Source organism: Danio rerio, chromosome 8 (genome assembly GCF_052040795.2).
Source record: "Danio rerio strain M-AB ecotype USA chromosome 8, GRCz13ab, whole genome shotgun sequence".
Classification (NCBI taxonomy): Eukaryota; Metazoa; Chordata; class Actinopteri; order Cypriniformes; family Danionidae; genus Danio; species Danio rerio.
In genome coordinates this window covers 1,093,509-1,106,621 of record NC_141028.1, presented here as the reverse complement: position 1 = coordinate 1,106,621, position 13,113 = coordinate 1,093,509, and the positions used below count along the sequence as shown (strand labels likewise).

The 13,113-nt window shown below is 31.6% G+C and overlaps 1 protein-coding gene across 3 annotated transcripts; it reads right to left on the bottom strand.

Moving 5' to 3' along the window:
• Nucleotides 1–478: 478 nt before the first annotated feature.
• On the bottom strand, nucleotides 479–13,104 carry spinb (spindlin b). 3 transcript variants are annotated; one of them, NM_001017864.2, is given in 5 exon segments: nucleotides 479–1,002; nucleotides 3,542–4,026; nucleotides 9,453–9,504; nucleotides 9,595–9,640; nucleotides 12,558–12,704. In NM_001017864.2, coding segments are annotated over 4 exon segments (774 nt in total). In that variant the 5' UTR covers nucleotides 9,638–9,640; nucleotides 12,558–12,704; the 3' UTR covers nucleotides 479–808.
• Between the last annotated feature and the right edge of the window lie 9 nt (nucleotides 13,105–13,113).

Below are 13,113 nucleotides of genomic sequence, written 5' to 3'. Positions count from 1 at the left end.
TGACGGAAGTAACTTAATATTTTACTAAAATATTATTATTCAAGGCGGGATGGTGGCTCAGTGCTTAGCTCTGTGGCCTCATGCTGGTTTGAGTCTGGGCTGGGTCTGTTAGTGTTTCATGTTGGCGTGGGTTTCCTCCGGGTGCTCCGGTTTCCCCCACAGTCCAAACACATGCGCTATAGGGGAACTGATCAACTAAACTGGCCATAGTGTATGAGTGTGTATGGGTGTTTTCCAGTACTGGGTTGCAGCTGAAAGGGCATTCGCTGAATAACCCATATGCCGGAATAGTTGGTGGTTCATTCCACTGTGGCGATCCCTGATAAATAAGGGACTAAGCCGAAAGGAAAATGATTGGATGAATTACTATTAAAATCATGCTGCATTTGGGGAACTCCTTGTCAATGAGTAAATATGTAAAAAAATGCAGTCTAACTTTTAAATCTGAGCATGTTTTACGTTTTCACCATGATTTTTACAGCATTTACTTCTTTTATTGAGGAAAATAAAATGGGGAAAGTAGGCAGAGACAGTCAAATATAGGTACAGTCTTACAGTTTAGGAATGCTTTTATTGATCAGTGGGTCTCTCAGAGATCTCAGAAGAGAAAAAGGCACTATTTACAGCATCAGAAACAGATGATGAACTCTTTAATGCTAACAAACAAAAAACAGAGACGTGAACTGATCGTCTGCAGCATCTCCAACCAAAACTCACAGTACAAAAATATCTCTCTCTGTGTGTGAAGACGGAAGCTGATGGAGATGTTTATTTCTCACAGCAGACTGATCTGGAGTCAGAGACAGACTCAGGATCCCACCATGTCGTAGACGTAGATGTGATAGTCGTCGTTGAACTTGATGAAGTAGACGGAAGGTTTGGCCTGGACCTGCTGGATGATGGTGCCGAGCTTCTGTGCTCCGTCTTTATTCAGACACTCCACCTGCTTCCCCACCAGCGTCTCACTCACTTCACCTGCTTCTCTGAGCTCAGCTGCCTCATCTGATGGAGAAACACACACACACACACACACACACACACACACACACACACACACACACACACACACACACACAAGCATCATTAACATCAATATCTGATAGAGAAACACACACATCAACATCATTATTATCTTCATCATCAACATTAGCAACACTATCGTTTTATTCATCTTCATTATTATCAGCATTACCATCTTTACCATCAATACCATCATCATCATTACCATCAACATAACCATCTTGATCATGACCACCATCCTCATCACTATCATCATTACCATCTCCAACATAATCACTACCATCATCATAACCATCCTCATCACTATCATCATTACCATCTCCAACATAATCATTACCATCCTCATCACTATCATCAATACGATCTTCGACATCAACATCATTGCCATCATTATCATCTTCACCGCCATCATTATCATCTTCATCACTAACATAATCATTACCATCATCATAACCATCCTCATCACTATCATCATTACCATCTTCGTCATCAACATCTTTATTACCATCATCATCAACGCCACCATTATCATAACCATTATCACCATCATCATTACCATCTTCGTCATCAACATCTTTATTACCATCATCACCACCATCATTATCATAACCATAATTACAATCTTCATCTCTATCATCATTACTATCTTCGTCATCAACAACCTCATTACTATCATCATCACTATCATTAACATCTTCATCAATTACATCATTACCATCACCATCATCATTACCATCTTCAACATCATCAAAACCCTCGTCATCATTACCATCATTACCATCTTCTTCATCAACATCTTTATTACCACCATCATCATCACCACCATCATTATCATAACCATCATTACAATCATCATCACTATCATCTTTACCATCTTCATCATCATTACCATCAACATCATCATTAGCATCTTCATCAATTACATCATTACCATCACCATCATCATTACCATCTTCAACATCATCATAACCCTCGTCATCATTACTATCATTACCATCTTCATCCTCAACATCTTTACCATCATCATTATCGCCATCATTATCATAACCATCATTACAATCTTCATCACTATCATCATTACTATCTTCGTCATCGACAACCTCATTACTATCATCATCACTATCATTACCATCTTCATCACTAACATAGTCATTACCATCTTCATCACTAACATAATCATTACCATCCTAATAACCATCGTCATCATCAACATCATCATCACTATCATCATTAACATCTTCATCAATTACATCATTACCATCACCATCATCATTACCATCTTCAACATCATCAAAACCCTCGTCATCATTACCATCATTACCATCTTCGTCATCAACATCTTTATTACCATCATCATCACCACCATCATTATTATAACTATCATTACAATCATCATCACTATCATCATTACCATCTTCGTCATCAACAACCTCATTACTATTATCACCATCTTCAACACTAACATAATCATTACCCTCATAATAACCATCATCATCAATATCATCATTACCATCTTCATCTTCAACATCATCATAACCCTCGTCATCATTACCATCATTACCATCTTGGTCATCAACATCTTTTTTACCATCATCATCACCACCATCATTATCATAACCATCATTACAATCATCATCACTATCATCTTTACCATCTTCATCATCATTACCATCAACATCATCATTAACATCTTCATTAATTACATCATTACCATCACCATCATCATTACCATCTTCAACATCATCATAACCCTCGTCAACATTACCATCATTACCATCTTCGTCATCAACATCTTTATGACCATCATCATCACCACCATCATTATTATAACCATCATTACAATCATCATCACTATCATCATTACCATCTTCGTCATCAACAACCTCATTACTATTATCACCATCTTCAACACTAACATAATCATTACCCTCATAATAACCATCATCATCATCAATATCATCATTACCATCTTCATCATCAACATCATTACCATCACCATCATCATTACCATCTTCAACATCATCATAACCCTCGTCATCATTACCATTTTCGTCATCAACATCTTTATTACCATCATCATCCCCACCATCATTATCATAACCATCATTACAATCTTCATCAACATCCTCATTACTATCATCATCACTATCATCACCATCATCAACATCATAATCACTATTATCATTATCATCATCATCATCATCACCATCTTTATTATTATCTTCATCATTATTACCATAATCACATGCACCATCATCATCATCATCATCATCATCACCGTCATTACCATCATCATCATCATCCCATTCTTACTGTATGCATCAACATCATTACCATCATCATTACCATTGTCATCACCATCGTCATCATTACAGTCATCATCATCAACATCATCATCATCATCACTGTCTTCATTACCATCTCCATCATAATCATCCCAATCATCATTAGAATCTTCATCACCATCATCTTTGTCATTACCATTACGTAAAGTATATTGATATCGGTGTTTGAGTCTCACCTGAGTCAGGCAGCAGGCGCAGATCTCCGTCTCTGTAGTCCTGCATCAGCTGGTACATGTACAGCATCGGGTCTTTCTCATACGTGATAAAGAACCATGCAGGCATGCTGGGAGCTCTGGAGAGAACTAGACCCTTCCACTCATCTTTGGATCCATCGTCCGTCTCGAACAGGTGAACCACGGGCCTTCCCAGAAGTCTATCTGCCAGCCTGGAGTCGCTGACCCGAAACGAGGCAATCTGTCCCGGCTGAAGCTCCAGATCTCGAACACGATCATCAGTGAAGAGCTGGAGGCCGTACACACAGTCCACTCCGTCATATTTGATGAGAAACAGGGAGTCGTCCACCTCCACCTGCGACAGAACCGTCCCTTTCCACAGCGACACTGGAGATGAAACATCCTCCTTCCAGAGGTGCTGGATCCGGCAGCCGACCACTGACTGACCCAGCGGCCGCACTGGACTGACCGCACGCGCATGTCTGTTTCTGATACACACATAATGAAACACAACATCAATGCACACATGCAAATCTGTGTCTGATACACATATAATAAAATATACACACATTACAAAACCTACAACATCAGTGCATGCAAACTGACATCATTTGGAAACATTTTAAGTGCAAACTTATTTTTTGGAACACTTTTAAGCACAAACTTTATTTAATCATTTTGAGCACATTTACTAAATGTTGTTTCACTTTATTCACAATCTCACTTCATTTTAATAAATTAAGCACAAACTTACTTATTTTGAACCATTTTAGGCACAAACTGACTTAATATTGAGCCATTTTAAGCACAAACTGACTTAATATTGAACCATTTTAAGCACAAACTGACTTAATATTGAGCCATTTTAAGCACAAACTGACTTAATATTGAGCCATTTTAAGCACAAACTGACTTAATATTGAGCCATTTTAAGCACAAACTGACTTAATATTGAGCCATTTTAAGCACAAACTGACTTAATATTGAACCATTTTAAGCACAAACTGACTTAATATTGAGCCATTTTAAGTACAAAATCACTTGTTATTGAACCATTTTAGGCACAAATTAGTTTAATTTTGAACCATTTTAAGTACAAATTTACGTATTATTAAACCATTTTAAGCACAAACTCTTTTAATTTTGAATCATTTCTAACAAAATCTCCACTTTATCCACAACCTCACTTAATATTGAGCCATTTTAAGCACAAACTGAATTAATATTGAACCATTTTAAGCACAAACTGACTTAATATTGAGCCATTTTAAGCACAAACTTACTAATTTTTAACCATTTTAGGCACAAACTGACTTAATATTGAGCCATTTTAAGCACAAAATCACTTGTTATTGCACCATTTTAAGCACAAATTAATTTAATTTTGAAGCATTTTAAGTACAAATTTATGTATTATTAAACCATTTTAAGCACAAACTCATTTAATTTTGAATCATTTCTAACAAAATCTCCACTTTATCCACAACCTCACTTAATATTGACCCATTTTAAGCACAAACTGAATTAATATTGAACCATTTTAAGCACAAACTGACTTAATATTGAGCCATTTTAAGCACAAACTTACTAATTTTTAACCATTTTAGGCACAAACTGACTTAATATTGAAGCATTTTAAAAACAAACTGACTTAATATTGAGCCATTTTAAGTACAAAATCACTTGTTATTGAGCCATTTTAAGCACAAACTGACTTAATATTGAGCCATTTTAAGCACAAAATCACTTGTTATTGAACCATTTTAAGCACAAATTAATTTAATTTTGAAGCATTTTAAGTACAAATTTATGTATTATTAAACCATTTTAAGCACAAACTCATTTAATTTTGAACCATTTCTAACAAAATCTCCACTTTATCCACAACCTCACTTAATATTGAGCCATTTTAAGCACAAACTGAATTAATATTGAACCATTTTAAGCACAAACTGACTTAATATTGAGCCATTTTAAGCACAAACTGACTTAATATTGAGCCATTTTAAGCACAAACTGACTGAATATTGAACCATTTTAAGCACAGACTGACTCAATATTGAGCCATTTTAAGCACAAACTGACTTAATATTGAGCCATTTTAAGCAGAAACTGACTTAATATTGAGCCAGTTTAAGCACAAACTGACTTAATATTGAACCATTTTAAGCACAAACTGACTCAATATTGAGCCATTTTAAGCACAAACTGACTTAATATTGAGCCATTTTAACCAGAAACTGACTTAATATTGAGCCATTTTAAGCACAAACTGATTTAATATTGAGCCATTTTAAGCACAAACTGACTTAATATTGAACCATTTTAAGCAAAAACTGACTTAATATTGAACCATTTTAAGCACAAACTGACTTAATATTGAACCATTTTAAGCAAAAACTGACTTAATATTGAGCCATTTTAAGCACAAACTGACTTAATATTGAGCCATTTTAAGCACAAACTGACTTAATATTGAGCCATTTTAAGCACAAACTGACTTAATATTGAGCCATTTTAAGCACAAACTGACTTAATTTTGAGCCATTTTAAGCACAAACTGACTTAATATTGAGCCATTTTAAGCACAAACTGACTTAATATTGAACCATTTTAAGCACAAACTCACTTAATATTGAGCCATTTTAAGTACAAAATCACTTGTTATTGAACCATTTTAGGCACAAATTAGTTTAATTTTGAACCATTTTAAGTACAAATTTACGTATTATTAAACCATTTTAAGCACAAACTCTTTTAATTTTGAATCATTTCTAACAAAATCTCCACTTTATCCACAACCTCACTTAATATTGAGCCATTTTAAGCACAAACTGAATTAATATTGAACCATTTTAAGCACAAACTGACTTAATATTGAGCCATTTTAAGCACAAACTTACTAATTTTTAACCATTTTAGGCACAAACTGACTTAATATTGAGCCATTTTAAGCACAAAATCACTTGTTATTGAACCATTTTAAGCACAAATTAATTTAATTTTGAAGCATTTTAAGTACAAATTTATGTATTATTAAACCATTTTAAGCACAAACTCATTTAATTTTGAATCATTTCTAACAAAATCTCCACTTTATCCACAACCTCACTTAATATTGACCCATTTTAAGCACAAACTGAATTAATATTGAACCATTTTAAGCACAAACTGACTTAATATTGAGCCATTTTAAGCACAAACTTACTAATTTTTAACCATTTTAGGCACAAACTGACTTAATATTGAAGCATTTTAAAAACAAACTGACTTAATATTGAGCCATTTTAAGTACAAAATCACTTGTTATTGAGCCATTTTAAGCACAAACTGACTTAATATTGAGCCATTTTAAGCACAAAATCGCTTGTTATTGAACCATTTTAAGCACAAATTAATTTAATTTTGAAGCATTTTAAGTACAAATTTATGTATTATTAAACCATTTTAAGCACAAACTCATTTAATTTTGAACCATTTCTAACAAAATCTCCACTTTATCCACAACCTCACTTAATATTGAGCCATTTTAAGCACAAACTGAATTAATATTGAACCATTTTAAGCACAAACTGACTTAATATTGAGCCATTTTAAGCACAAACTGACTTAATATTGAGCCATTTTAAGCACAAACTGACTGAATATTGAACCATTTTAAGCACAGACTGACTCAATATTGAGCCATTTTAAGCACAAACTGACTTAATATTGAGCCATTTTAAGCAGAAACTGATTTAATATTGAGCCAGTTTAAGCACAAACTGACTTAATATTGAACCATTTTAAGCACAAACTGACTCAATATTGAGCCATTTTAAGCACAAACTGACTTAATATTGAGCCATTTTAACCAGAAACTGACTTAATATTGAGCCATTTTAAGCACAAACTGATTTAATATTGAGCCATTTTAAGCACAAACTGACTTAATATTGAACCATTTTAAGCAAAAACTGACTTAATATTGAACCATTTTAAGCACAAACTGACTTAATATTGAACCATTTTAAGCAAAAACTGACTTAATATTGAGCCATTTTAAGCACAAACTGACTTAATATTGAGCCATTTTAAGCACAAACTGACTTAATATTGAGCCATTTTAAGCACAAACTGACTTAATATTGAGCCATTTTAAGCACAAACTGACTTAATTTTGAGCCATTTTAAGCACAAACTGACTTAATATTGAGCCATTTTAAGCACAAACTGACTTAATATTGAACCATTTTAAGCACAAACTGACTTAATATTGAGCCATTTTAAGTACAAAATCACTTGTTATTGAACCATTTTAGGCACAAATTAGTTTAATTTTGAACCATTTTAAGTACAAATTTACGTATTATTAAACCATTTTAAGCACAAACTCATTTAATTTTGAACCATTTCTAACAAAATCTCCACTTTATCCACAACCTCACTTAATATTGACCCATTTTAAGCACAAACTGAATTAATATTGAGCCATTTTAAGCACAAACTGACTTAATATTGAGCCATTTTAAGCACAAACTTACTAATTTTTAACCATTTTAGGCACAAACTGACTTAATATTGAAGCATTTTAAAAACAAACTGACTTAATATTGAGCCATTTTAAGTACAAAATCACTTGTTATTGAGCCATTTTAAGCACAAACTGACTTAATATTGAGCCATTTTAAGCACAAAATCACTTGTTATTGAACCATTTTAAGCACAAATTAATTTAATTTTGAAGCATTTTAAGTACAAATTTATGTATTATTAAACCATTTTAAGCACAAACTCATTTAATTTTGAACCATTTCTAACAAAATCTCCACTTTATCCACAACCTCACTTAATATTGAGCCATTTTAAGCACAAACTGAATTAATATTGAACCATTTTAAGCACAAACTGACTTAATATTGAGCCATTTTAAGCACAAACTGACTTAATATTGAGCCATTTTAAGCACAAACTGACTGAATATTGAACCATTTTAAGCACAGACTGACTCAATATTGAGCCATTTTAAGCACAAACTGACTTAATATTGAACCATTTTAAGCAGAAACTGACTTAATATTGAGCCATTTTAAGCACAAACTGACTTAATATTGAACCATTTTAAGCACAAACTGACTCAATATTGAGCCATTTTAAGCACAAACTGACTTAATATTGAGCCATTTTAACCAGAAACTGACTTAATATTGAGCCATTTTAAGCACAAACTGACTTAATATTGAACCATTTTAAACACAAACTGATTTAATATTGAGCCATTTTAAGCACAAACTGACTTAATATTGAACCATTTTAAGCAAAAACTGACTTAATATTGAACCATTTTAAGCACAAACTGATTTAATATTGAGCCATTTTAAGCACAAACCGACTTAATATTGAGCCATTTTAAGCACAAACTGACTTAATATTGAGCCATTTTAAGCACAAACTGACTTAAAATTGAACCATTTTAAGCACAAACTCATTTGATTTTCAACCATTTTAAACAAAAACACAATTAAAACCTCCAATTTTGATGCAATTTAAGCACAAAACCAGCACTTGATTTAATCACATTTCAAGGACAAACTCAATATATTGATCCTTTTAAACACACTCACTTAAGTTTGATCCATTTTATAAAGCACAAAATCAAATCATTCTGATCAATTTTAGCACAAACTCAATTTTAATCCTTTTAAATGCACTCACTAAATTTAAATTTATTGTTTTGCATAATACATTTTTATTGTTTTATAAAAAATAATTATAACCAAACAAGACTTGATATTTCCAGTCATTTCTTTTCTCCAGTAAATGTATGTTGATTTTATTATTTTACTGAAAAAACAAGACAGAAACACGGAGATTCAATATGATTTTTGCAGTGTATCCATCAACAAAAAACATTAAAATAATATATAAAACTCACTTGTGGGAGTTTTTCTTCTTCATTGTGGATCGGCCACTTGATACACTGCGAACTGATCAAAACAAAAACACCAGCTCAGATTAGTTAATATAGTCAATCCTTAGTTATGATTTAGTTTATATAGTATATGGCTAAATCTGACCTCCAGTGTGTTTGGAGCGATGCGTTCTGTACGGACTCTCCATCTGCTTTAATACACACAACAACAGACCTTTCAGATTAGTTAAAATAATAACTTCAGTTAAGTATCAGCTCGTTTGATACACAGCAGATTCTCTTTGATACATTTTACAAACAACCCATTTTGATTTTCAGCACAAAAACTCACTTTATTTTTAATCAGATTTAGGCACAAACAGGTTTAATCAAATTGTAAGTAAACTGGCTTAATTTCAATCCATTTAAATACAACTCACCTAAAAGTTTGATCACATATTAAGCTCAAACATACTTAATATTGATTACATTTAATTTTTTTGAACAAATTTTAAGTTGAACAAACTCACTTCACGTTTTAACCACAACTTGCTTTATTTTTAATCATGTTATAAAGCACAAACTCACTTAATTTTATTACACTAAAACTACAAACTCAATTTTAATCACATTATAAGCACAAACTCAATTTGTCACATTTGAAGCACAAACATACTTAATCAAATAGCAGTTACACTTAATTTTTTTATCAAATTTTAATCACAAACTCACTTAATTTGTAATAGAATTTTATCCAAACTCACTTACTTGACACATTTGAAGCACAAATGTACTTAACGTTGGTCAAATGTTAATCACACTTAGTCAAATTAAACACAAATTAAATTTAAATCACTTAATTTTGTAATAGAATTTTAACCAGTCTCACTTTATTTTGATCACATTTAACCACAAACTATTTTTAATCACAATATAAGCATAAACTCAGTTTTTTCATCACATTTTAAGCACAAACTCACTTAATTTTGTCACATTTTAAGCGCCAAATGTAATTTTAATTTTGATTAAAATTAATCCCACTTAATTTTTGATCATTTTAAGCACACACTCGCTTAATTTGTAGTAAAATTTTATCCAAACTAACTTAATTGTGATCACATTTTAAACACAAACTCACTTAATTTTTTTATCAAATTTTAAACACAAACTCACTTAAAGTTGTCACATTTAAAGCACAAATGTATTTTAATGTTGATCAAATGTTAATCACACTTAGTTTTTTGGTCAAATTAAGCACAAACTCACTTAATTTTGTAATAGAATTTTAACCAGACTCGCTCTATTTTGATCACATTTAACCACAAACTATTTTTAATCATTTTATAAGCATAAACTCACAAAAAATTTTGTATCACATATTAAGCAAACTCACTTAATTTTAATCCATTTTAAGAACTCTAGCTGAATTATTTATCATATTTGAAGTACAAATGTACCTAATTTTTATCACTACTAAATCACACATAATATTTTGATCAAATTATAAGCACACACTCATTTAATCTCTAATACCATTTTAACAAAACTCACTTTATTATGTCACATTTTAAGACCAAATGTACTTTAATTTTGATCAAAATGAATAACACTTATTTTTTTGAAAAAATTAAAGCACAGACTTGCTTAATTTGTAGTGGAATTTTATCCCAACTTTATTTTGATCAAATTTTAAACAAACTCACTTAATTTTGTCATTTTTGAAGCACAAATGTCCTTTAATGTTGATCAAATGTTAATCACACTTAGTCAAATTAAGCACAAACTCACTTAATTTAAAATAGAATTTAAAATAGAATTTTAGGCAGACTCGCTTTATTTTTATCACATTTAATCACATTATAAGCATAAACTCATTTTTTGGATCACATTTTAAGCAAACTCACTCAATTTTAATCAATTTTAAGCAAACTCGCTTAATTTAATCGCTTAATAACTTGCTTAATAACTAGCTTAATGGGATTTTTTCATATAAAATTGACCAAAAATGTGATTATAATGTTTTTAATCACATTATAAGCACAAACTCAATTTTTGAATCCCATTTTAAGCACAAACTCACTTAATTTCATCATTTTAAGGACTCACTTAATTCTATTTGAAGCACAAATGTGCTTAATTTTGATCACCTCTAAATCACACTTAGTTTTTTGATCAAATTAAGCACAAACTCACTTAATATATAATAGAATTTTAACCAGACTTGCTTTATTTTAATTACGTTTAACCATATATATTTATATAACCAACTATATTTAATCCCATTATACAAGCATAAACTAAATTTTTGGATCACATTTTAAGCAAACTCACTTAATTCATCGTACTTTGAGCACAAATGAACTTCATTTTGATCAAATTAAATCACATGTAATATTTTGATCAAATTATAAGCACAAACTCACTTAATTTGTAATGTCATTTTAAGAAAACACTTTATTTTAATCACATTTTAACCACAAACTCACATTATTTTAAATTGAGCACAAACTCCCTTCATTTTTTATTATATATATATAAATGAAGCGATACACTTTATATTTGAGCTACGTATACGCAGTAAGTGATGACACTAAATGTGATTCTGTGTGAAATTATTCAAAACCGCAAGATTTGACACAAAAATTTTCAAGAGTGACCAAGTATAAAGATTTCAGATGACAATAAGTATTTTGTTCAATCTGTGATCCTTAAATAATAATAATAGTAGCTTAATAGGGCAAATTATTCTTGCTCTAAATATGACAGACAATAATTCTGGGTATCATGATGAAAATGTGGTATAATATACTTTACTAAAGTGAATATATCCAGATGCAACTGTACAACTGTACTGTATTTACTCTGTTCTCCTTATCTAGACAACATTTTCAGACATGCACTAAGAGAAGGAACAAGTTTACTATAGTAAACAAGGTACTCTTCGGCGTGTATGGTATTTTTAAAGGACTTGCATGCAAAACAAGTGTCATAAACTGAGCTAAAGCTGCACATGGATAAATCAATGTTTATAAAGTTTCAAGTTAACATTAGAAAAGCGTGAAGGGGTGTAAACAACAAAACAACGTGAACACACATCACTAAAATTAAACAAACACACACAACACACACCTCTCTGTCCGCTTCTCACTGCAAACTCGCGATGATTCGCTCAATTTGGGCTTTTTTCGTATAAAAATGAGCAAAACAATTCATCAAAAATCAAGTTTTCCTCAAGAGCAGAGTGTGTCCAGTCCTCATTCAAACAACCACAAACACACGAGATAAAAGACTCCGTGACTGATCAAATGGAGGATATTAATTCTTAATAAATGTAGGAATAACTATCTGGAAATGGGTTTATTTAACTCCTGTGTGTTTCAATCGAAAGAATTATTCATTTGAATCGATTTCTGATATAAATAAATAAAAACGAAGGGGGGATTTTTAAAACGTGTTGCAAAGAAATCGCAATAAAAGTTGAAATTGTGTCTTCAGCTTCTTACAAATCTTTAAACTGTCTCAAAATTAATTATTTTTAATAATCCTTAATTGGGAAAACCGCTGAAAATGCTTCATTATATTCAGAAAACTTGATGATAATTCCACAATCCTCGTAAATAATCCTGTGTGTTTATATTTTCCTCTACATGTGAGCAAGGCGTGCCGCGTGTGTGTTATTTTCAGA